The sequence below is a fragment of the Phacochoerus africanus genome, chromosome 8 (genome assembly GCF_016906955.1).
Source record: "Phacochoerus africanus isolate WHEZ1 chromosome 8, ROS_Pafr_v1, whole genome shotgun sequence".
Lineage (NCBI taxonomy): Eukaryota > Metazoa > Chordata > Mammalia > Artiodactyla > Suidae > Phacochoerus > Phacochoerus africanus.
In genome coordinates, this window is record NC_062551.1 from 48700426 (window position 1) to 48725224 (window position 24799).

The window sequence follows — 24799 nt, forward strand, 5'->3', positions numbered from 1 at the left end:
GGAGTCAAGCAGGGCACAGCTGGCATGGACCTTTGGCGGGGACATCTTCCCGTGCGCCGAGCCCTCAGCTTGTGACCAGGGTGGCTTGGTGCATACTGAACACTCAGCATGTGTCCGGTCTGGGCTGAGCCCTCCTGGGTGACCACAGAGTGCTGAGCCGACACCTGTGACCTCATGGGCTGGCATGAACTGAGCCTCACGTAGCCAGCCTGTGGCCGTGTGTGCCGTATGCTCTGCATGTCACCAGCCAGATGAGCACGTGCCAAGCCCCTGCCATATCCCAGGGCTGGATTTGCACGTCTGGGCACTGGAGCATGCACCAAGCGTGAATTTACACCTGCCATGTGAACTTACACTTCGCATGTCCGGAGCATGGATGAGTGCATGCCAAGCCTGTAAACCTGTGGCCAGGACAGGTCAACAGATGATGAACTTGGCAGTTGGCAAGTTCAGATGGGCAGCTGCTGAACACTGAGAATGTTCTGAGGGTGGATTCTTGCTTGCCAAGCATGGAGCATATTTAGGGGATGGGTCAGCGTGCCAAGCACAGCCTCCAGCCTGAGCCAGTGGCAGGCTGGGGACAGCAGTGGAGCACCCCCTCCCGACGTCCCCCCACCAGGGCCAGTCCGGGCCTCAGGCAGGGAGAACAAGCATGAGGCAGTACTGCTGAAAAGTTCTTTATTGAAATAAACAGAGGCAGCAGGGCCGAGGGCGTGCTCAGGGCCAGTGGTGTACAGCCCCCTTCCTGCATCCCTCTGGCCGAGGGGAACATGGGCCAGACCCCAAAGCCCTCCTGTGTTCGGGGGGTGTGTGTGCCCTTCTCTATGGGTGGGGGAAATGGGGAATTTCTGGATAACTATCTTTCTGTGAGAATAATTTGTCAGGTCAGGGGATGGCTCTGAGTGGGGGATGCCAGCCCCACTCCAGCAGCCCCCGGGGATGGGCAGGGGTTGGGGTCACCATCAGTGGTGCCCACCGACGTGCTGCAGAAAACTGGTGGCCCTGGGTGGACCATGAGGGTGGGTGTGGCGTGGTGGGAGCCCCTGAGCCCGTGGCCCCCGGATGCCGTCCAGGGTCCAGTCTGGCTCACTTAGCCATTCCCCAGGACAGCTGCTGGGGTCGAAGAGCTCAGGGCCTGGCCTCTGTTGGGGAGAGAAGAGATGGGCATCAGCCAAGAAGCGCCCCCCCACCCCCCGCCCCAGGAAGAGCCAGCCTGCCCCTCGCGAACTCCTTCCGGCCCCAACTATATCATCCTTGTTACTTCCTGAGGACAATTTTGTACATCCTGAACCCTCATCATGTTTGGAAGCTTAAATGGTGTGTGTGCTGAGAACTTACCGTGTCCTGAAGGCGTGTTTGCCGGGGCTCTGTCACGTCTTCCTGAGGGTGGGTGAGCTGTGCTACAGCCTTGTTCAGAGTTACTGGGCCTTTGTCACTTCTTAGGTGTGGATTACCACGATCTGAGTGGTTTTTTGTTCGTTTGATTTGCTTTTTAGGGCCGCACTCGAAGCATATGGAGGTTCCCAAGCCAGGGGTCGAATTGGACCAATAGCCTCCGGCCTACGCCACAGCCACAGCCATGCCAGATCCAAGCGGCATCTGTGACCTATACCACAGCTCATGGCTACCTGGATCCTTAACCCACTGAGCAAGGCCAGGGATTGAACCTGCATCCTCATGGATACTAGTCGGGTTCGTAACCTGCTGAGCTACAATGGGAACTCATGATCTGAGTTTTAACACAGCCTGGATAGGAGTGAGTGTTTGCTGAGCCTTGTCACATCCTGAAGGCAGCTAGTATGTGTTGGACCCTGAACCAGCTGCAGGCCATGCAGATGGGTGGGAGGCGAGGCTGGTTCACTGTGCCCGCATCCTTAGAGCTCTGGGCGGGAGGCCCCTGACCCCAGAACCACTGGCACCCTGGCCGCCCCCCGGCTCACCTCAGCGTCCATGGTCAAGTCCTTGATGTCCGGCCCATCCCCCTCCCGCTGCGGGATGGCGGGAGGCTCGGCAGAGGCCCCTCGGCGCTCTCCTTCGGCCCAGCCGCTACCCCGGCAGGGCGCATCATCCTGGGGCGAGGCCTGGCTCAGCCGGATCAGGTTGCTGAAGTTGGAGTCAGACTTGGAGCCTGCAGGTGGCTTGCGGGCCTTGTGGCGACCCGCCAGACGGCTGCCATAGAAGGCCAGGATGGGCTCCGGGCCGGAGTCGGGCACCCGGCGGCCCACTGCAGCGGCTGCCTTGAGCGGGGCCAGCATGTCGGGGACCACTTCGGCGCGCGTCTCGCCCCACAGCCCACGCCCTGCCTCCTGCAAACTCAGGTCATCCAGCTGATCGATGGCCCTCTGCATGCCCGGTGCCTTCTCCTCGCGGAAGAAGGGCCCGCTGCCCCCTGCACTGCCCAGGCCCACAGCCTCCTCCTCCTCCGCCAGACAGTAGTAGGGGGGCCCATCTTCCACAGCAGCCACAACAGATGTGGGCGGCTTGCCCTCCACCTGCAGAGAGAGGCGGCAGCCACGCAGGGAGAGCTGGTAGTAGCGGGTGGTCTCGTGGGCGCTGCGCAGCTGCTGCATGGACACGAAGGGGTGGCGCAGGGCCGCACTGGGGCTGATGCGTTCGTGCGACTCCCATGTCAGCATGCGCTTGATCAGCTCCACCATGCTCTTGAGGTCGGCGAGCTCGGCTAGCGCCTCACGGTCCGGGAAGGTCAGCCGACTGGCCGCCCCACCGCCGTTCACTGTCTCAATTTGGTCCAGTGACTTGAGCATGTACTTACGGCGCTCCAGTGGGCGCACCTGGTGGGACACAGTGGTGCAGGGGTTGACTTCCAGTCTGGGCCTTGGGCCCCAGGCTCTCCTGCTGGGGGGCCCACATAGGACCCCCAGCTTCTAGTCTGCCCTCCATTCCGGCCCAGAGCTCTCTCGTGGTTATGAACCCCGCACATTGGAACCCAGACTTCCAGTTCTGCCCACGATCTGACTTGCAGCTCTCTTGCTGCTGGGAGGGCTACACCTGGACCCCCTTTGGTCTATCCAGAGCTCTCTTACTGCTGCAGGAAAGACAGCCAACTGTGATCTTTGGTCCTCCTGTCACCTAATCAGTGCTCCCACCGACCCAACTTTCCCACCTTGCCCCAGCTCTGCAGATCCCTTCTGAGGCTAGCAGAAGGGCTTCCCTGACCCTCTAGTCCTCCTTGCAATCAAATCCAGATCCCTTAGAGTTCCTGCTCTGGCACAACGAGATCAGTGGCATCTCTGCACCACCATGATGCAGGTTCGATCCCCAGCCTGGCACAGTAGGTTAAAGGATCCTGAGTCACCACAGCTGCAGCATAGGTCGAAACTGTGGATCAGATCTGATCCCTGGTCCGGAAACTCCCTCCATATGCTGTGGGGTGGACAAAAGTGAAAAAAAAAAAAAAAATCCAGATCCCTCTTTGCTGCTACAGTGGATCCCCACATCCAATCTCAGCCTTCCCAGGAGTCAAGCCTCACAGGAGTCAAGCCCAGACCGTTCTTTTTTTTTTTTTTTCTTTGACTTTTTCACCCATGGCACACGGAGGTTCCAGGCTAGGGGTCGAATCAGAACTACAGCTGCCGGCCTACACCACAGCAATGTGGGATCCGAGCAGCATCTGCAACCTCCACCATAGCTCACGGCAACACCAGAGCCTTAAGCCACTGAGCGAGGCCAAGGATAGAACCTGCATCCTCATAGATCCTAGTCGGACTCGTTTCCGCTGTGCCACAACAGGAACTTCAAGGCCAGACCCTTCTTGCCAAATGGTTTGATAACCACCAGCCCAGGAGTTATCAGAGGAACTGCCATATACGTTCAGTCCTACCTCTGGTCCCAACGGGGCTCCCCTCCTGCTGTGACAGTTCTCATAGCTGGCCCCAAGCTTCCAGTCCTCTCTGAGATCTAGTCTAGACTGTTTTTTTTTTCTTCATGCGGTAGCCCCGCACTGACTGCCCTACCCCACCTGCCCCCCTACCTTGGTCTCAGCCAGGTAGTCAGCCGAGGACTTAAGCTGCCAGGGGTTGGTGGCGTCGGGGTGGGGGTTGCGCTTGAAGAAGTGGTGGGCCTTGCGGGCGGCATGCAGCAGGTGAGGCTTGGGCAGGCCCTGGGTCTCGCAGATGTAGCGCACCTGGTCGTACTCGTTGTTCCCCGGGTAGAGGGGCCAGCCCAGGTGCAGCTCGGCCATGACGCAGCCCAGGGACCACACGTCCACCTTCTCGCAGAAGGGCAGCCCCAGCAGGATCTCTGGGGCCCGGTAGAAGCGAGACTGGATGTACGGCTCCTTCACGTAGCGCACCTCGCTGAATATGCTGGCCGAGCCAAAGTCGATCACCTGAGCAGGGGCGGGAGGCCAGATCTGAGCCTCCCAGGGGTCTTTCTGCATCTGCCACCTGACTGTCGCTGCATTTGTCAATCTCTATCTTTTATTTATGTCCCTGTCTCTCTACTCCAGCCTTTGTCTCTGGTCCGTATGCTTCTGTCTCTGTTCTCCCCACTAGAACTTATGCCTAGGAGTTCCCATCGTGGCTCAGGGGTAACGAACCCCATTCGTATCCATGAAGATGCGGGTTGGATCCCTGGCCTCACTTGGCAGGTCAAGGATCTGGCATTGCCATGAGCTGTGGAGTAGGTCGCAGACGTGGCTCAGATCCCTCATTGCTGTGGCTGTGGTTAGGGGTCGAATCGGAGCTGTAGCTGCAGGCCTACACTACAGCTCACAGGAACACCAGATCCGTAACCCACTGAGGGAAGCCAAGGATCAAACCCGAATCCTCATGGACACTAGTCAGGTTTGTTTCCGCTGAGCCACAATGGGAACTCCCAGAAAATGTTGATGAAAAAACTCATGATGAGGATGCCACCACCATCCTTCCAGGGGCTCAGCCCAACACGCTCCCAGCTTCCCTCTTCTCTCACACGTCAAGAAAGATTTCCCAGCAAATGCTGTTCCAAAGCCCCACCCACCTCTCCTCCTTCCGCTCCCCAGACTCTAGTCCCACCCACCCAGGCTCCCACCTGGATCAGAAGCAGTCACCCCTCACTGTCTTTCTTTGCCCGCCTCACTCGGTCTGTCCCCCTCCTGCAGCCAGAGAGAGCCTGTGAACACCTGTGCCAGACCACATCCCTCCTCTGCCCAGGATCCTTTTGTGGCTTCAGCTTTTTTTTTTATTTTACTTTTTTCTTTTTACAGCTGCACCTGCAGGATATGGGAGTTCCCGGGCCAAAGGTAGAAAGGTAGAATCAGGGCAGCAGCTGCCGGCCTTCGCCACAGCCACAGCAACACCGGATCCAAGCCGTGTCTACAACCTAGACAGCAGCTCACAGCAATGCCGGATCCTTAACCACTGAGCAAGGCCAGGGATCCAACCTGCATCCTCACAGAGACATCAGGTTCTTGACACACAGAGCCACAGTGGGAACTCCTGCGGCTGCCTCTAACTCTAACTTAGGATAAAGCGCATGTCCTCTCTGTGGCCCCGCCCCTCCCTGATTCCATTTCCTCCCTCTTCTGCTCGGTGACTCCGTCTCAGGCGCACTGGCCTCCTCAGACACAGATACCTGGCCCGCTTCTACCTCAGGGCCTTTGCACGGGCTGTTCCTTCCACCCAGCTGCTTTCCCCCAGATGTCACCTTCTCAGGGAGGCCTCCCTGACCACAGTGTCTCAAGTTTTCCTCTTCTCCACCCCACACCCTCCTCCATCCTTGGGATCTTGTCTCCTTCTCACTCACCTACCAGGTTTTATTCATTAATCTTGGCGACTCTGTCTCCCCCACTAGAATGTCAGCCCCACAAGGACAGGACTGGGCCAGAGGAGCTGAGCTAAGAATTGAGCATGGATGGGAAGATTGCGGGTCTGACTGGGAAAGGAGGTCAGAATTGAGACGGGGCGATGGGGACTTCAGAGCTAGGAGGTGGGGAGGCAGTGTGGCTGCTGGGGGTGGGGAGGGACCTCAGGGCTGGGAGGGCCTCGGCATCAGGAGAGCGTGCGAGGGAGGCTGGGAGAAGACAGGATGGAGGGACGCTGCCGCCCCTGGGCCGCCACACTCACCTTGACCCTGAAGGGGCAGCGGGTCTGGTCCACCAGCATGATGTTCTCGGGCTTGAGGTCGGCATGGATGATGGCCAGCTCCTTGAGCCGGGCCAGGGCTCTGAGCACCTGCAGGGTGACCGTGCGGATGTGGCGGGCGGGGAGGGGCGCGAAGTTGTTCTCCTTCTGGAATTCGAAGAGGTTTTGCTCCAGCAGCTCGAAGACCAGGTAGAACTTGAGGGCGTCGTGGAAGAACTCGAGGAAGCGGATGACGTGGGCCTCCTCCGGGTCCAGGCCCCTCATGCACCGCAGCAGCTTCAGCTCGTTCTTGATGATGCGGTTACGGTAGGCGTCGTTCTTCAGGATCTTGATGGCCACCATCTCGCCCGTGCTTCGCCGCCAGCCCTTGGCCACCTCCCCAAAGGTGCCCTTGCCCAGCACCTCGATGATGTCGTAGCAGTCGGTCTCCGACTGGATGGTGGCCATGGCGCCCCTGCCAACAGACACTGCCCGGCCGCCGCCCCCGCCCCACGGGCTCTGTCTGCGAGGCCTCCGGCCCTGCCGCCGGCCCCGAGGGTCCCCACCGTGGGGGAAAGAGAACCGCTCTCGTGCCTTTCCCTGCGAGGTTCACCCCTGCCTCCCTGGCAACCCCCAGACCCCTGGGCCACACAGGGAGTCTTCCAGGGCCTGCACCCCTCCCCCAAAGCCCTCCTGGCTTGGGACGAGGGGCCCCAGGCCCCCCCGAATGGGTTCCAGTGTTGCTGAGTGGCTCTGGTTCTGTTGTTGGAGACCTGAGCCCCCGGCTGGAATGGGGGGTGGGGTGGCAGGTAGTGCCCCCTCCCCCGCCCAGTGGCAGAACCCTGGCGAGGCTAGACAGGGGAAGGGTCAACAGAGAGGGGAGTCTGATCATGGACCTTGGGCACAGAGGGATGAGACACTCCTAAGCAGAGGTGAGGAGAGGCGAGCTTCCCAAGCTCGGGGGTTTGTGTGGGCCTATCTGTTCAGAAAACATGGGCTCCTGGGAGTTCTCGTCATGGCTCAGTGGTTAACGAATCCAACTAGGAACCATGAGGTTGCGGGTTTGATCCCTGGCCTTGCTCGGTGGGTTAAGGATCCGGCGTTGCCATGAGCTGTGGTGTAGGTCGGCGGCTAGAGCTCCGATTCGACCCCTAGCCTGGGAACCTCCATATGCCACAGGAGCAGCTCAAGAAAAGGCGAAAAGACAAATAAAATAAAAATTAAAATTAAAAAAAATGCTTAAAGTCAGAGTTCCCACTGTGGTGCAGTGGGTTAAGGATCTGTCGGTGTTGCTACAGCTATGGCATAGGTCCCTGCCATGGGTGTGGCCCCCAAAATGCCTAAGCCAGAGGTAAGCTTTGACCCTGAGCAGTCTGGCTCTACAGCAGAGCTCTGAACCACGCCCCCACACAGCCTCCCAGGGTCCCCGGGACATCAGGGGAGGTAGGCAGAAATGCCAGACATGCACTGGATGCCCACGTGGACCCAGGAGAGAACTGGGGAATTGTCAGCACAGAGTTGAGGCATGGAAGCTAAGGGGAGGGTGGCGTGACCCAAGGAGGGGTGGCGAGGAGCCCTGGGGACCCCAGGGGCACAAGGATAGAGAGGAGTGGGGGAGAGAAGAGAGCATTCAGGAAGGAGCCTGAGAAGCCACTACACAGGAGACAGAAGAGGCCTGGAGCGTGGCCACAGGGAGGCCACCGAAGCCACTGACAGATCAGCTGTGGGGAGAGGAAATCCCCAAATGCTGGGGGCCCAGGCCGGGGCTGTGCACCAGGAAGGGAGGGGACTCCTGCCTCATTTGATGGGTGAAGAGGAAGGGGGGCTGGCTTGAAGGGAGAAGGTGCTGGAATAAGTGGGGAGTCTGAGCACTCAAGGGCACACCCCTTCATCCTCTTGAATGGGAGGAAGAGAATGAAGAGAGTGAGAGGAAACTAGCGGCACCAAGGCGAGATTTGGGATTGGGACAGAACAGCTTGTCTAGGGCACCTCACAGACATGAGGAGTCTGGGAGTTCCCCGCCGTGGCACAGTGATTAACAAATCCGACTAGGAACCATGAGGTTGCGGGTTCCATCCGTGGCCTTGCTCAGTGGGTTAACGATCCGGCACTGCCATGAGCTGTGGTGTAGGTCGCAGACATGGCCTGGATCCCACATTCCTATGGCTCTGGCGTAGGCCGGTGGCTACAGCTCCGATTCGACCCCTAGACTGCGAACCTCCATATGCTGCGGGAGTGGCTCTAGAAAAGGCAAAAAGACAAAAAAAAAAAAAAGCATGGGGAGTCTGGGGAGTGGGGAGTCGAGGCTTAAATCCCTTTTTTTTTTTCCCTTTTCTTTTTAGGGCTGCACCTTCAGCATGTGGAAGTTCCTGGGCTAGGGGTCGAATCATAGCTGTAGCTGCCGGCCTACACCGCCATCAGCAACTCCACATCTGAGCTGCATCTTTGACCTATGCCACAGCTCGCAGCCAGGAATCAAACCCGCATCCTCATGGATACTAGTCGGCTTCTTAACCCGCTGAGCCACAACAGGAACTCCCAAGGCTTAGCTCCTGAGTGGGGATGGGTCCTTGGAAGCTGAGGCCTAGCCTCAGTAGGGAACTGAGGACCCTGGACTGAGTCCTAAGAGGCAGCCGAGTGTCTGGAGTGAAGGCTCTGAGGCCCTGAGCTTGGAGAGGGGATCGGGAGGGGCCTCCTTGGGTGGGGCTGGGGTGGACGGGGCAGTCAAACCAGCCAGACAGGAAAGGGACAGGCCAGGATGCAGAAGCGCTCCTGGAGGTGGGGAGGTGGCCAGCAGAGGGCAGGTAGGTGGCAATCCAGCCATTCTTGTCTGCTCTCTTAGGCCCCTGGGGTTGTCCTGGCCAGAGTCGGTCCTCCAGCACAGGCAGAGTCCCCGGCAGAGGAGTCCTGCAGCTGAGCTCTGCTGGGGAACTTCCTCAGCTCAGAGGCTCCCGGGGTAGCCTGTCTCCTTGCACCCAGGATCCCCTTAGGCTGACCTCAAGGGGCTCCTTTCTCTGTGCCCCGGCCCTCCTCAATCACGCACATACAGAGGAGAGCTGACACAAGCTACCTCTGGATTATTTTATTCACATAGCTTGGCACTCCTGCCAAGGCGCTGGGCACGGCCTCCCCGGCCCCGCCCCCATCAGTCGCCCACCTCCCAGCCCTCTGAGGGTTAGTGCTAGTTATCTCACACACAAAACAAGGGGGACAGGGAGGGAAAGATGGGAGGGGAGTCTCTCTCTGCTCAGGGGTTTCAGATAACGGCAGCCTGAGCCCCCTCCATCCTGGCAGGGCCTGGGGGCCCGGTCTCCGAAAATCCCACGCTGGGCAGCCGGACCCGGAATCCACCCTCTTCCTGGTCCCCACTCCCGCTCCGGGCCTTGGGGCTTAGGGACACCCGGGGGAAGCGGAACTTGGGTGACTTCTCCCCGCCAGGCGATTTGGGGGCTGCCTCGCCTTCCTGCCCTCGAGAGGCTTTGGAAGGCGCAGCCAGGCCCACGCGGGGCAAGCGGACTCGGACCCGGCCTCGGCGCCCCAAGGCCCCTTCCCCGCCACCCTCCTCTTCCTCCTCCTCCGGGCTTGGGGAGCCTTCCCCCGTGACTGCCTCGCTCTGGCTGAAGCCCACGCGGGGCAGCCTCAGTTTGGGGCTCTTGGCCTTCTCGCCCTCCTCAACCCCCTCCTTGGCCCGTGCCAGGCCAAACCGGGGCAGCCGCACCTTGAGCTTGTGTCCAGCATCGCCCTCGCCCTCTGCCACCTGGTACTCAGCGCGGCTACCCACGGTGGGCGGGGAGAGCTCCACATCAGGCAGTGAGAGATGCAAGGTACGCTCGGCCCCTGGGGGCTGGTCCCCAGGCCCCTCGCCCCCAGCCCCAGCTCTGGCCCCCAGTGTGGGCATCTTCAGCCTCAGCCCACCCTCACCTGTGGCTGCCTCGTGCACCTGTGCCTCTCGGCTCAGCCCCACATCCAGCTCAAGCTGGGGCACTGTCACAGCAGGCATCTTAAAGACACCCTCGCCCACCAAAAGCTCGCTACCCACCACCTGGGCTCCAGGTAGAGACAAGGTCACCTGAGGCACCTGGACCCTGTACCCTGCTGTGCCCTCTGCTGGAGGGGCTGCACACTCAGCCTGCTGCCCTGGAGTGGTGCCCAGGCCAGCCTCCCCAAAGCCGGTCAGCTCCACCTGGGGCAGTGAGAGGCCCAGCGGCATCCTTGGTCCCCCAGCCTGGCCCTCAGGGCCCACCTGCCTGGCTGTGGACACTTGAAGGCCTGACAGACGTCCTCCACTGACAGCTACCCTCCCTTCTGCCCCCACTTCCTCCTGGGCCCCCAGAGTGACCAATTCCACCTCAGGGATCTTCAGCTGCCCAGCTGTAGACTCTGGCTTTTCCCCGGGGCTGACGTGCCCACTCTGGATTTCTGCTTCCTTCCCTCGAGCAAGCCCAAAGGAGGGCATCTTCAGCTTGGGCATCTTCACCTTCCCATCCCAACCCCTGCCCTTGCCCTCCACCTCGGCCACCCCTGGCACCAGATCTCCTGCCTCGGTGTCCCGGCCTTTGACCCCAAACTTGGGCAGGGCAAACCTGGGCCCCTTGAGCTTGACATCGGCCCCCGCCACCTCCACCTTGCCCGTGGGCGGATGGGCATCCAGGCTGAGCTGCGGGATGGACAGATCGAGGGCGGGCAGCAGGCCTGCCTCCCCCAGCCCTTTGGCCTCCGCCTCGCTCCCCACCCGAGCCTTGGGGAGTGAGATGGCAAACTTGGACACCTTCAGCTTGGTGGCCCGACTGGCCCCCTCAGCCTCTGCCTTGGTCACCTTTGGCCCCGAGAGTCCAAACTTGGGCAGCGAGAACTTGGAGGAGGGTTTGACTTTCATCTCCGTCGCCTCTACCTGCCCTTCTTCGACTTCCGCTGTGGGCAGCTGTGGAGTGACAATCTCAACAGAAGGCAACCGGAAGGCCACTTCCCCGACCCCTGCTACCACCCCAGGGGCCCCTGCCTGCTCCCCCTTGCCCACTTCAGCGGCCGGGACGTGCCCCTCCAGGCCAAGGGCCCCAGGCAGGTCTAGCTCCACTGAGGGCAGTGTGAGAGAGGGGGCACTCACACGAGCCTCGCCGCCCACCTCCGGCTGCAGACATGGAAGTGTCACCAGCTTCCCTGAGACCTCAGCCCCTGCCTCACCTGGCTTCCCTCTCAATGGGGACGCTGGCCTCCCTAGCTTGGGCATGGTTATCTTGGGCATCTTGAAGCCAAATTCCAGCCCCTCTGCCTGCTCTGCCCCAGCAACTTTCAGCGGCACCTCTGGAGCCTTGGGCAGCTTCACCTCAGGTGCCTTTGGCAGGTGCACCTCTGGGACCTTTGGTGCCTGCACTTCCGGCAGCCGCATCTCTGATACCTTTGGCAGTTGCACTTCTGGGAGGTGCACGTCGGGCACGACCATCTCGGGCACCTTGGGGAGTTTTATTTCCGGGAGCTTCATTTCAGGGAGTTTCACGTCGGGGACTTTCATCTCGGAGACTTTTGGCAGCTGCACCTCTGGGAGGTGCACGTCCGGCACGACCATCTCCGGCACTTTTGGGAGTTTCGCCTCCGAGACTTTCGGCAGCTGTACCTCTGGGAGTCGCACCTCAGGCACAGCCATCTCGGGCACCTTCGGGAGCTTCATCTCGGGGAGCTTCATCTCAGGAACTTTCGGGAGCTGCACTTCTGGGAGCTGCACTTCCGGCACGGCCATCTCGGGCACCTTCGGGAGCTTCATCTCGGGGAGCTTCATCTCGGGCACCTTCGGCAGCTTCATCTCGGGGACTTTCGGGAGCTGCACTTCTGGGAGCTGCACCTCTGGCACGGCCATCTCGGGCACCTTCGGGAGTTTCACCTCGGGCACCTTTGGGAGCTTCATCTCGGGGACTTTTGGCAGCTGAACTTCTGGAAGCCTCACCTCTGGCACAGCCATCTCGGGCACCTTTGGGAGTTTCATCTCTGGCACTTTGGGGAGCTCCACCTCTGGGAGTCGCACATCTGGAAGGGCTGCCTCTGGCATTTTGGGGAGCTTGACTTCTGGGGCCTTGGGGAGTTTCACCTCAGGTGCCTTGGGTACCTTGACCTCAGGCGGCGAGACCCCGATGCCAAAGGAGGGCATCTTGATGGTGGGCAGCTTCAGCTTGCTCTCAATGGCTTCAGGGGCAGTGGGCCGGGGCTCCAGGAGGGAAAGCCCGAAGGTGGGCATTCGAAGTCTGGGCACCTTCGCCCTGGCCTCAAGGCTGTCCTTGGCCACCTTGGCCTCCGCAACTTCCTTTGCTCGAGCCCCAAACCGGGGGAAACTGAGGCGGGGCATCTTCAGGGCCACCTCAGGTGCCTCTCCTGGGGCCTCTACCTCTGCACCAGGCAAGGCCAGGTCCACCCCCACTGTAGGAGCTGCCACATCCAGGGTGGGCACCGTCACTGCCACAGCCCCTTCCCGGGTCTCCAGGCAGGGAAGTGTGGGCAGAGTGGGCAGTGAGGGCAAGGAGGGCAGCTCCACTTGGGGCAGCTGGATCCCTACAGCCGCAGGCTCCACAGTAGGTTCTGCTGGGGCTCCTAGCCCAAGGGTTGGCAGGTGGAGGGCAAAGCCACCGGCAGCCTCTGCTGCAGGGGCCACCTCCCGCCCCTTGGGGGCTGAGACCTGGGGGACAGCCACCTCGGCGCCCGGCAGCCGGGGCCCAACCAGCTCCACCTGGGGAGCTGTGAAACGAGCTCCTGCTGCCACCTCGGCCTCTGCTTTGGCCTTCCTGGGGGGAGGAGCGGCGGCAGCCAGCCGGGCTACCTGGGCCTCTTCGGCCACTTCTCGGACACGCAGCCGAGGCAGCTGGAGGCGCCGGCGGGTGGGGGCAGCCGGGACGGGACCCTTGACAGCCTCGGCTTTGAGGCCTCGACGCAGACGGGAGAACTTGGGAAAGGAGAATTCGACGTCAACAGGGGCCAGGTCTGCAGGGACCCCCAGGGCCCCAGGCACCACCATCTTCTTCTTCTTCTTCACAGGGGACAGACTCTGGATGTTCTGGGGAGAGAGGAGAGAGGCAGGAGGCGGTAGGACAGTGGGAGGCCTGGGGTGGACCAAGGGAGCCCCGTGTGCTATTGTACCAGGCTGGGCATGTGTTGCATTGAGCATCTTGTCCTCAAAACATCACCCCACTTCCTGCCTGTCACTTTCACCATTACCACCCTAGAAGGCAAGGGCTTTCATTTAGAACCTTACAGTGAATCACCAAGAGTGGAGAAACTGACCCAAGACTTCTAGCTCCTCATTCCAGGATTTTCCCCAATATCCTTATTCTAGAGATGTGGAAACTGAGGCCCAAGGAAGGAGAGAAACCTGTCCAGGGTCACATAAGAGAGCAGCGCTCAGGCTTGAACCTGGCCTCTCTGGTTTAGGACCCCTGGTGAGGTAGGTGAGGGTCCAGGTCTGGGATGGGTGGGTCCCCCTCCCCAGGGAGGAGTTCAGGGACAGAGAACAGGAGGGAGAGGGTGGGATTAGCTCTGGGTTAGTGACGAGACAGAGGGCAAGGCTGGCCCACGGTGTGGGGGCAGTGGGGCTCACGGCGCAGAGATGGGATCGCTAGGGCCGTCCAGGGCCGGGACCGGGCTAAGCACGCGTACCAGCTTGGCCACTTTGGCCCGCGGGCCCTTGATCTCGTAGCCGGCCACGGTCCCAGGCCGCAGCGCCAGGTCCCCGGTGGGCACAGTGCGCTTCAGGCAGAAGGAGACCTTGTAAGGCTCGGCGCATTGCAGCAGGCGTAGTGCGTCCTCATACTTGAAGTTCTCAAAGAACACGCGGGCGCTCAGCAGCTGGTCCCCTGCAGGCCAGGTGGAGGTGGGCAGGGCGTGGGCATCTCCCGGCTCCACCCAGGCCTGTTCTGCCCACTTCCCTAGAGCCAGAAGAGCGAAGCAAAGCGCATGTGCAAGCCCCAAATGTGGGCCCCGCCTATACCCGAGCACTGGATCAAGAAGCAAAGTTCATCCTTTTTTGAGGTTCTGACACTTAAGTACAAGGCCACAGCCAAGGCTTTAGCCCTGCTTCCCTCACTGAACAAATCCAAGTTCGTTCAGGCCACGCCCCCTTTTTACACTCCTCCCCCTTCCTCGCTTTATCAGAAGAGACCGTACAGAAGCTCCCACCCCATTATTCACCCTCCCCCCCCCACCCCGGGCTCCTGTGAGGATTTACTCTCCATCAGATGCTAGGGAGGAACGGTCCCCAGTCCTAGCTCGGGTCAGTCCCTCCAATGCCTTCTCAGGGACATACTCTGGCCATTCTCCCCTCTCTCCCCACACTCTCAGTGTGCCTTCCACATTGTTCCCATCAGCAAACAACAGAGCATTCTTTCTCCCATAAGAAAGGGTGTCTTTGACCTCACTCCTCCTGGAGCTTCTGCCCTGTTTATCTGTTCGCCTTAGTGGCAGAACTCATTGAGTTCTCCAGCTGCGTTATTTCCGCTTCTCCCATCACACTTCTGACGCCCCCTCCCAGAGCCTTGAACTGCTCCTCGAAAGGTGCCACTTGGTGACCTCTGTGTAGCTAAATCCAATGGTCAAGTCCCAGACTTCCTCTGCTCGAACCCCTGCTTTGAAACCTGGCTTCGCTCTCTCTCTGCTTGCGTGGCTTGGCTTCCAGGGTGCCACACTATCTGGAACCTCCCTAGAGGCTCCTTCTCAGCCTCCCGGGAGGGTTCCTCCCCACCTCCTAGACCTGTTAAAGACATACGGTCCCAGAGCTCAGGCCTCAGACCTCTTCTCCATCGAAGCACATTCAGATTCAGGAGTTCAAGGATCATAAATCTGCTGACAACTCCCAAGTGTATCTCTCCAGCCCAGCACTGCCTCCTCCATCCTAAACTCACGTATCCAACTGTCCCTCCACACCTGCTCCTTGGCGTTCACTTCCCGTTTAAGAGATCCAAACTGTACTCCTGATCTTCCTCCAAACAAGTTCCAGCCCCAAATGTTCCCCATGGGTGGGACCACCAACCCCATTCTCAGGTCGAGAATCCTCGGACACATCCGTGACCCATCTCTTTCCATCACAAACCATATCCAGTCCTGCAGGCTATTCCTTCAAATTATATCCAGAATCCAAACCCTTCTCTTCACCTCTTGTGACACTGTTTTGGCTCCAAGCATCACCGCCTCTCTCTCTCCCTTTTTTTTTTTTTTTGTCTTTTTTGGGCTACACCCGCAGCATATGGAGGTTCCCAGGCTAGGGGTCAAATTGGAGCTGTAGCTGCTGGCCTACACGGAATCTGAGCCACATCTGCGACCTACACCACAACTCACAGCAACAGTGGATCCTTAACCCACTGGGCGAGGCCAGGGATTGAACCTATGTCCTCATGGGTGCTAGTCAGATTCATTTCCGCTGAGCCACGATGAGAACTCCCATGCATCACCATGTCCTACCTGGATAATCACAGTAGCCTCTTTATTGGTCTCCTTGCTCCCCATCCTGCCCTGGACTGTTTACTGCTAAAAGAGCATCTCAGCAGCCAATTCATGTTCCTCCTCCACTCACAACCCTTCCACACTAAAAGTCAAAGTCCTCTAAAAACTGCTCTTTCAAAAAACCTCTCTGGCCTCATCTCTTACTCTACTCTTCACTAAATCTATTCCACCGGCTGGCTTCCTTGCTGTTCCTCCACCAGGCCAGGCACACTCCCATCTTGGGGCGTTTGCACTGGCTGTTCTCTCCTCCTGGAATGCCCTTCCAGATGGCCGCGTAGCTCATTCCCTTACCCCCTGCAGGCCTTTCTGGCCTTCCTGGCTCACACTTTTAAAAATACAGCTTCCCTGAGTTCCCGTCGTGGCGCAGCGGTTAATGAATCCGACTTGGAACCATGAGGTTGCGGGTTCGATCCCTGGCCTCCTGCAGTGGGTTAAGGATCCTGCGTTGCCGTGAGCTGTGGTGTAGGTCACAGACGTGGCTCGGATCCCACGTTGCTGTGGCTCTGGCGTAGGCCAGCGTCTACAGCTCCCATTAGACCCCTAGCTTGGGAACCTCCATATGCCGTGAGTGCGGCCAAAGAAAAGACAAGAAATAAATAAATAAATAAAAATAAAAATAATACAAAATAAAAATACAGCTTCCCGGAGTTCCCGTCGTGGCTCAGCGGTTGACGAATCCGACTAGGAACCATGAGGTTGCGGGTTTGACCCCTGGCCTTGGTCAGTGGGTTGAGGGTGAGCTGTGGTTTAGGCTGTGGTGTAGGCCGCAGACACGGTTCGGATCCCACATTGCTGTGGCTCTGGCATAGGCCGGCAGCTACAGCTCTGATTAGATCCCTAGCCTGGGAATCTCCATGTGCCGTGAGTGCGGCCCTAGAAAAGATTAACAAACAAAAATACAGCTTCCCTTCTGGCATCCATAAACATATGTTGCCCTCTAATTTACTGTGTATTTTACATATTTTGCTTAAATATGTCTCTCCCCGCTAGAATGTAAGCTCCACAAGTGCAGAGAATGTTGTCTGTTTTGCTCACTGCAATAGCCCAAGCATCAGAATAATCTCTGGAAATAGAAGCCACTTAGTAAATAGTTGTTGGATGAATAAGTCACATCAGCCTCATCCATGTTACCTAAACATCCCTTACTTACTAAGCTCCCCGCCCACCCCCTCCAACTTAACCCCGCCTCTTTTCTTCAGCTTCAACAACAAAACTGTAACCAGCACTTAAATTGTGCTTACCATGAGCCACATAGCTACGTGCTGTTTTCGAATACTGACTCATTTAATCCACATAATAACCCTATCCACATAATAACTAGAATCACTCCCATTTTAGAGACGAGAAAACCGAGGTACAAAAAGATCACAAGATAGTAAAGTGCAAAACGGGAGCTGAACCGAAACAATGAACCCCAACCCCTGTTCAGAGCAACCGCAAAGCCAACACACAAAGCCCCGCCCCAAGTCCCTCTAACCCCGCCTCCGGGCCCCCCGGCCGAGCTCCGGATCCAGGGCCGATTCTTAACCCCGCCCCCGCAAGGAGGCCCCGCCCCATGGCCCTGCCCCGCCCACCTTCCTGCAAGCTGAGGCTCTTGGCCGCCGGCGAATCCTCGCGGAGCTCCCGAACGAAGATTCCCTCCTTGCCGCCGCCCGCTACGTTGATGCCGCTGACCCCAGTCTGCGCCTCCGTTTCCACGATGATCTCCACCAATTCCGCCCGCCTCAGCTCCTGCGAAGGCGAGCGAGGGGTCGCCATGGCGTGTTAGGGCCCGACCTCGCCCCGAGTCCGCCATGGCGCTTAAAGAGGCTCTTAAACAGGTCTTCCGGGCACAGGCGCCTCGGCGGGGCTCAGGCAGGTGGTGTGGGCCCAGCCTCTCCGGCATCTCCACTTAAGTGAGCTCGAGGGCCGCTCGCTCTGTGAGATTCGCGGAAGGGTTCAACGGCTCAGCCGCCTCAGCGGCCCCGAGGATCTACGCCCCCCCTCCACCTGGCCCCTGCCGGGAGGGGCGGTATTGTAGAGGAGGGGCGGGGTGGGGAGGCCAGAAGGAAGAGGGTCACTGAGAGGAGGGGGCTGTGCTTCCCAGAGGGGCGTGGCTAGTTCGGGGGGGGGCGGGGTTAGGGGTTTGGAACCCCGTCAGCACGCACGGATACCCGGCAGCGGCCGGGAGGAGGTACGTGTAGTTGGAGTGTGCCTTTGGAGGCGCAGAGGGGACTCATAGTCCAAGGAGAGGATTGAGGGGCTTTAATAACAGCAGAACAGAGGGGGGATTGAGAATGGTGGTCGCGAAGAAAGGGCTGACCGTTAAATGGTGCAGTGAGGAGGAGTGGGGGCGGGATTGGCCCCCTCGAAGGCTTGAATGTGTGGAAGACTGTGCCCTATTGTGGACTCTCTGACCCCAAGCCCTGCATAACGCTCGTGGGAGAGGGAATCCAGTGACGAGGGGTGTGTGGGTAACGAGTGGTGGCCTGGCAGACATGGTATTCCTGGTATTTACTGTAAATGGTGCTGACCTGGCCCTGGCCTAGCAGCACTGTGGGATCCGCATCTGGGCTTCCCAAAAGAGGCAGTGAAAGACCTCAGTTCCACAGCCGTCTAGGAACCCAGTCTGCTGTGTGTCTCTGGGGGAGAACTTTGCCCTCTCTGGGCCCATTTCCATACTGTCAAGCTGGGTAACATGGACACAGTGGAAGGAGTGTGTTGACTGTGAGCTGAGACCTGAAGCAACAGGAATGTGAGGGGATGCCGTCATGGGCAGTGCATCGGGGCTGGCCGAATGGGGCCGAGCCCAGGGCTTGGAGAGGGGAAAGCAGGTCTGGCTATATGCCCCACAGCAGTGGCCCCAAGACCAGAGACCTGGGCAGAGCATGGCGAGAAGGAGAAGGAAGACTTGTGGCAGGAGCCGCAGAGAAAGGACCGACCATTACCCAGCACCCTTAGGCCCTGGGCTAAGCATTTTATGTGTAGATCTCATTTCATTATGTCCCGCAGCTTGGGCAGTCCCAGAGGAGGACACGAAGGTCCGGGGAAGGGAAGTGACTTGCTTAATGCTGTACTGCAGGTTAAGCAGGAGGGGCTCAACCTCAGATCTGTGACCTCAGAGCCCACAGGCCATCCTGTAGGCAGTGGCCCCTGTGCACTTAACGCCCTGCCTGCCATCCCTCGGCTCCTGTAAAAAGAGACCCACTCTGTGCCTGGCATCCTGTAGGACACAGCCAGTGCTAGTGCTCTATCTCCATGACAGTGAAAGCCGCTACCATTCAAGGAGGCCTCCTAGGTAGGCACCAGGCCCTGTGCAAATGACACAAGTGTGAGTCCTCAGCATCCGCAGAGGTGAGGACCACTCCCCACCTCACTGACAAGGAAACCGAGGGTTAGAAATGTCAGGCCATCTGTTCAGGGCTGCACAGCTGAAGTAGAGTTAGGATTTAAGCTCATGGGTCCAAAGCCCATGCCTTTAACCCTACACCATCCTGCCTCTTCTTTTTGTTGTTGTTATTGTTTTAGGGCCTCACCCACGGCATATGGAGGTTCCCAGGCTAGGGGTCTAATCAGAGTTGTAGCTGCCTACCTACACCACAGCCACAGCCAGATCCAAGCCACATCTGCAACCTACACCACAGCTCACGGCAACGCCGGATCCTTAACCCACTGAGCAAAGCCAGGACTCAAACCAGCAACCTCATGGTTCCTAGTCAGATTCGTTTCCGCTGTGCCACGACGGGCACTCCCTGCCCCTTCCTCTTCTGATGAAGAGTTTCTACTCTACTTTCCTTAGCTGATTATTAATATAATTCCATTATGTTCAATGAGTTAGCTTCTTTGAATCTTTGTCTGTACCAGGTACTGTGTTAAGCACATTACAAATGCTAATTCCACCACCATTTCTGCCCCCCCCCCAGTGACCCAGGGCCACAGTAGCCCTGTGGCTATTTCCAGTTCACAGATGGGCAGAGTGAGGCACAGAGAAGCCAGGACGTGTCCCCTTGCTGCCCTAGGCTGTGCTCCCCCACCAAGGCCCCACAAGTCCCCTGGCAGGAGGTGTTGGGCACTCACCTCAGCACTCCGGCTCCTGGCCTCCATGGCGCTGCTGGGAGTCACCAAGGCCCCAGGCTCCTGCTTCCTCTCTCCCTTCTGCTGCAGGACCAGCTTCAGCTCTGCATGGAGCAGCTGCCTCTGAGCCTACCGGGGCAGGGACAGAGGCTTGAGGCCAGGAGAGGATGGAGGGGAGAAGGCCAGGCTAAAAGGGGGCGCTCAAGCTGGGTACGGGGAGGGGAGAAGGGCTGTCCTCTCACCGCCGCCTGGGCACAAGCACCCCCTCCTAACAGGAGCCCAGCCTGGGGTGGCGCACAGTCGTCTGCGGGGCTGGCGCCCTTCCTCTGGGGTCTTGCTGCCTGCCAGGGAGAGACCAGGTCATGAGGCTCCAGGCAGGCCAGGGACGGGCAGGGAGGGGCGTGTGGCACCAGCCAGTGCTCACCTCAGGGTCACCTCCAGCTCCTTGGGCCTCCTGGGTCCGGGGCTCTAAGGAGAACAACACGCATTACTTTCAGCTCACCCCACGGCTGGCTTCCTGAGTAATGAGCTCAATACTCTACCCCCAGAGCACGCGTGGGGAAAGGAGGCTCTGAAGACCTTTATCCACGGGTGACACGGCTGCACAACAAGAGTGTGGCCAGAACGAGGCTCCTAGGCCTTTCTGACGTCAGTGCCCCTACATCACCCAGCTCAGCTCACCCAGGGGCCACATCTGCTATAAAGTCATTGTACCCACTCCCTGACCTCCCTGTGGACAAATTGCTTCACCTCTCGGTGCTTCTGTTTCCTCATCTGTAAAATGAGGAGAGTGCCCAGCTCACAGGGCTGCTGGGCGGGTCAAGTGTGTTTGTAAATGTAAAGTGCCAGGCACCCAGGAGGCGCTTCATAAGCTCTTGTTATGATTCTTACTAAGAACTTGCTGTGGTTCTGATCTTTTTTTTCCTTTTTAGGGCCGCACCCGTGGCACATGGAAATTCCCAGGCTAAGGGTCAGTCGGAGCTGCAGCAGCCGGCCTATGCCACAGCCACAGCAACACAGGATCCGAATTGCATCTGCTCCTTATCCCACCGATCGAGGCCAGGGATTGAACCCGCATCCTCATGGATACTGGTTGGGTTCTTAACTCACTGGGCCACAGTGGGAACCCCCTGTGGTCCTGATCTTGTGTCGAATGTCTGACCGGTATCATTGCATGTGGACTGCAGAACACCCTTGTGAGATAAATACAATTATTGAGCCTGTTACATGGACAACACCTGAGGCTGGGAGAAGGGAGGTCACTTGCCTCGGTCACCAGTGCCAGGCCAGGTCTTGAACTTGTCTGAAAGCTCCAGCCGTTTATACAGATAATAATAACTAACGGGCATTGAGTGGTTACTCTTTGCCAGGCCTGTGCTAAGACCTTCACTTTCCACCTTACCACAGAAAACCTCAGCCCCTCAGAGAGGGCAAGCACCTTGCTTAAGGTCACACAGCACAGCGGGAAGGAAGCAGAGCTGGGGTTCGCATGCAACCTCCCCAGCAGGCCCTTCTGGGGAAAAGTAAATGGATATTGTCTCCCTCCCTGGACCACCGCCCCCCACTCTGGCCTTGCCCTCCCGGCCCCCACCTGGCATGCCAGCCCGCCAACCCCCACTCCACAGGGAAAGGTCAGGCCTCACGCGGCACATTCCCTCAAACAATGGCCTGTCTGCTGTGCCTGGTCACATTCCGCCCCTAACCACCCACCCCCAGCTGCACAATGGCCCTTCATGGCCCACCACTGGCCAGGACAGAGGACACGGGGCCCCTCCTCAATGCTCCAGCTGTATCCACAGTGGCAGAAGGCTCCTCTCCAGCTCTCCTGGGTGTTCAGGGCTCCGTGTCTTTCCCTGGCCTCTCTCGTGAGCCCCCAGCCCCTCCAGATAGGGTTGGCTCCCACATCTGGGGTATTTCCTCTGCGTTGGCCTGTATGCTGGCACCCTTAGGCCTCGAAATCCCTCTGGATATGGTAGCTATTTTAGGGTTGGAGACCAAGGCTCAGGGGAAGTGACCTGTCTGGGATCACACAGCTAGGACCTGTGCCCTTGACCCCAACTCTGAGCTTTAACTTGCATTGGTGGCTCTGAGCACCGGAAGAGGCCCAAGCAGCAAAATGACTGGGGCAGGAGTTGGGCCCAAGCAGAGGGGATAAAAGGTGCCTGAAAGAGGCATTTCCAGAGGGACCTTGTTGATGCCAATCCTGGGCCGAGGGGATTTTACAGACTTTGCAGACTTTTACAGACTTCACAGACATGTCCTCCTGGTACCCCGTTTTAATGATGCATGGTGCCCCATTTTAATGATGCGTGGATGAGAGTTTAAGAGACAGAAGATCAGAGGGATAGAGTCAGGACTTGAACCCAGGTCTGAAAAGCTAACTCTGAGTCCCTGGCCCCAGGTAGCATCCTGAACTGGAAGTGAGAGAAGCCTGGTGCTTGTAGGAGGCGGAGGAGATGGAGGGGAGGATGGGCCGGGGCCATTAGTGCCCTGCTCCAGGACGGGCCGGAGAATGTCACACCCAGAGGCTGGCACAGGAAGCTCAGCCGGGGTGGGGGCAAGAGCCAGTGCCCTCCTTCATCTCTGCCCGGGACAGCTGCCCAGCCCAGGTTATATTTAGCCCAGCTGTGCCCTTCCTGAGCCACGTACCCAGCTCCTGGGGTGGGGTGGGGTGAGAGCAGCTTCGGAAGGAAGCCCCCCTCCCCCACCCCAGGCACTCTCTGTTCCCGCCAGCCTGTCCCATCAGGTCTAGGTCACAGAAGGAGAGGGGGTGGTGTTGTGTTGGTGGGGCTCCCCTGGTGCATCGAGGCCAACCAGGACCCTCCAGAAGCCAAAAGCCCATTGCCTGAGTGAGTCCAGTGGCACTGCCCACTCCACACACACGCCCCCCCCGCCCCCGCCGCATCTTCCTGAGCTGCTAGAATTCTGAGTCCCCATTTCTTGAGCACTTAGCATGTGCTCAAGCACCTTCCCTGCCTTGGCTCATGAATCCCCACAACACCCCCCTGGGGAAGCCCAGCTGAGATGTCTCTTAAAGATGTCACCCGTGCCCTTCGGGGGAGCTGGGGGGAGGGGTTGTCGTTTGTACCCTGGGCCCCTCTGGGCCTCTGCTGGGCCTGCTGAGGAATCTCCCAGCTTTGCCTCGCTGTACCCTCTTCTCCCCATGACTGACGCCAGCCCCGCTTAGGCATTTTCCCCACTCAGACCCTCGGCCACCCCAACCACGGGAGATCTGGTGCCCTCAGCAATGGGAGGAGGGGGTTGACGGCCTCATCCAAGCCCCTAGACACTGTCTGAGACCCTCTAGAGAGGCAGAGGGGAGGCATTCCACCCTGGCCTCTGGCTACCTCAGTCAGGCCCTGCTCCAGCCCTTCTCCGGTCTGAATACTTGGGCAAGGTATTGCACATCTCAGGGCCTCAGTTTCTTCATCTGTCAAGTGGAGCCAGTAAGAGGATCTGTGAGCTAATAGCAGGTGCTCAGAAGATCCCGAGCATATAGTACGTGCTCAGGTAGTAGAAACGTTCTCTGGCAGCAGGTGTGGGGGGAGCAGGGGGCTGGGCGGCTCAAAGCATCTCATATTCGGCCTTTGCTCACAGCGGCCCCACTTTTTCCTCTACCAAAGAGGAACTTTGGGACAAAATCCAGCGCAGGTGCCAGCCTCTGACCAACAGGATCAACATGGCCTCCCCACCACTCTCTTCCAGGGACCAAAAAGCCTATCCCAACCAAGGCATCCTGTCCCAGCTCACTGAGTCAAATTGGAGCTGTCGCTGCCAGCCTACACCACAGCCACAGCAACGCTGGATCTGAGCCACGTCTTCGAACTACACCACAGCTCACAGCAAAACCGGATCCTTAACCCACTGAGTGAGGCCAGGGATCGAATCTGTGTCCTCATGGATTCTAGTTAGATTCATTAGCACTGAGCCACAGCTCTTTGTAAGCAGCAACTATGGACTCTCACGTTAGCCCGAGGGGTGGCCTCCACCAGCCCATTCTAGAGATGGGAAAGCAGAGGCACAAAGTGTCAAGTACCTTGCCCAAGGCTCCACAGCCAGAAAGAGGAGAATGTTGGGATTTGAACCCGGGGTCTGGCTCCAAAGTCTGTGCCTTTCACTCCCACACCACTGTGCTTTCTGAGCCCCAGGCACCCTCCCAGCCTCTCCCAGGCTCCTTCATCTCATTCCCATGGCTTCTCAGCCTGGCCAGAAAGGGAACTGGCCAGCTGATTTCTTACCACTGGGCCTCCAGACACCTCGAGAGCTCCCGGTCGGTCTGCTCAGCCCCAGCCCCAAGCTGGGGGGGAAAAGGAATGGGGAGGGGGAGGAGAGGGAGACCCAGGCCATTGGCTGCCGAGGTGTGACATCATCAGGAGGTGGGTGGTGGGGAAACAAACATCCCCCTTTCCCAGCTACATCCACCCGCAAGGGGGTGGGATCCACAGAAGAGAAGCCTGGTCGGTCTGGTCTGTCGGTCAGGCGGTGGGCGGTTGGTCGGGCGGTCCGGCCGCTGCTCCATCGCCTGGGCTGAACCCTCTGCTATGAGCCCTGCTCCCGGGGTTTGCACGTTGCTGGTGCCGCTTGGAGACTCAGCACCCCACCAGCACTATTCCCTGGCTTCCAGACCCAAGCAAGGCCCCCACCGGTTCCTGGGGCCCCTAAAATAAACTTCCATATCCTGGCTGTGAGATCTTCAGCAAGTTAAAGCATACTTCTGGGCTTCAATTTTTCATCTCTAAAACAAAGATGGGGGCGTTTCATGGTGGCCTAGCAGTTAAGGATCCAGCGTTGTCACTGCTGTGGCTCAGGTTACCGCTGTGGTGCAGGTGCAAACCCTGGCCAGAGAATTTCCACGTGCCGAAGGTGTGGGGGAAAACATTAAAATAAATAAATGCGTTCCCGTCGTGGCTCAGCAGAAACAAATCTGACTAGGAACCATAAGGTTTTGGGTTCGATCCCTGGCCTCACTCAGTGGGTTAAGGACCCAGCGTTGCCGTGAGCTGTGGTGTAGGTCGCAGATGTGGCTCGGATCTAGTGTTGCTGTGGCTGTGGCATAGGTCGGCAGCTACAACTCTGATTAGACCCCTAGCCTGGGAACCTCCATATGCCATGGGTTTGGCCCTAAAAGGACAAATAAATAAATAAGCCCATACATAATTGAATGAAAAAAACGAGCTTAGTAAAAGTGCCCACCTTATGGGTTTGGTGTG

At 58.6% G+C, this 24799-nt stretch overlaps 2 protein-coding genes across 3 annotated transcripts; both read right to left on the bottom strand.

Annotated features, from left to right (window-relative positions):
• Positions 1-664: 664 nt before the first annotated feature.
• Positions 665-7103, bottom strand: HIPK4 (homeodomain interacting protein kinase 4). Its single transcript, XM_047794336.1, has 4 exons — positions 6066-7103; positions 3992-4348; positions 1941-2792; positions 665-1142 (listed from the first exon to the last, which is right to left on the bottom strand). Exons 1-4 carry the CDS (start codon positions 6528-6530, stop codon positions 963-965), a joined length of 1854 nt encoding a protein of 617 aa, XP_047650292.1. The 5' UTR covers positions 6531-7103; the 3' UTR covers positions 665-962.
• Positions 7104-9129: 2026 nt separating this feature from the next.
• Positions 9130-23886, bottom strand: PRX (periaxin). 2 transcript variants are annotated; one of them, XM_047791604.1, is made up of 7 exons: positions 23828-23886; positions 20014-20057; positions 19832-19930; positions 19593-19718; positions 17111-17267; positions 13698-13894; positions 9130-13098 (listed from the first exon to the last, which is right to left on the bottom strand). In XM_047791604.1, exons 4-7 carry the CDS (start codon positions 19617-19619, stop codon positions 9319-9321), a joined length of 4161 nt encoding a protein of 1386 aa, XP_047647560.1. In that variant the 5' UTR covers positions 19620-19718; positions 19832-19930; positions 20014-20057; positions 23828-23886; the 3' UTR covers positions 9130-9318. The 2 variants fall into 2 exon arrangements, with proteins under 2 accessions (XP_047647560.1, XP_047647561.1); XM_047791605.1 differs by lacking the exons at positions 13698-13894; positions 19593-19718; positions 19832-19930; positions 20014-20057; positions 23828-23886 and having other exon boundaries at positions 17111-17219.
• Between the last annotated feature and the right edge of the window lie 913 nt (positions 23887-24799).

Excerpts from the sequence above, each read along its gene's own strand:
- HIPK4 (XM_047794336.1), bottom strand. The coding sequence starts at position 6,530 with ATGGCCACCATCCAGTCGGAGACCGACTGCTACGACATCATCGAGGTG. Across the intron at positions 4,349-6,065 it reads GCTGCCCCTTCAGGGTCAAG|GTGATCGACTTTGGCTCGGC; the intron begins GTGAGTGTGGCG and ends GCCCCTGCTCAG. Across the intron at positions 2,793-3,991 it reads ACTACCTGGCTGAGACCAAG|GTGCGCCCACTGGAGCGCCG; the intron begins GTAGGGGGGCAG and ends GTGTCCCACCAG.
- PRX (XM_047791604.1), bottom strand. The coding sequence starts at position 19,619 with ATGGAGGCCAGGAGCCGGAGTGCTGAG. Across the intron at positions 17,268-19,592 it reads CCAGGAGCCGGAGTGCTGAG|GAGCTGAGGCGGGCGGAATT; the intron begins GTGAGTGCCCAA and ends TCGCCTTCGCAG. Across the intron at positions 13,099-13,697 it reads GGGCCAAAGTGGCCAAGCTG|AACATCCAGAGTCTGTCCCC; the intron begins GTACGCGTGCTT and ends CTCTCTCCCCAG.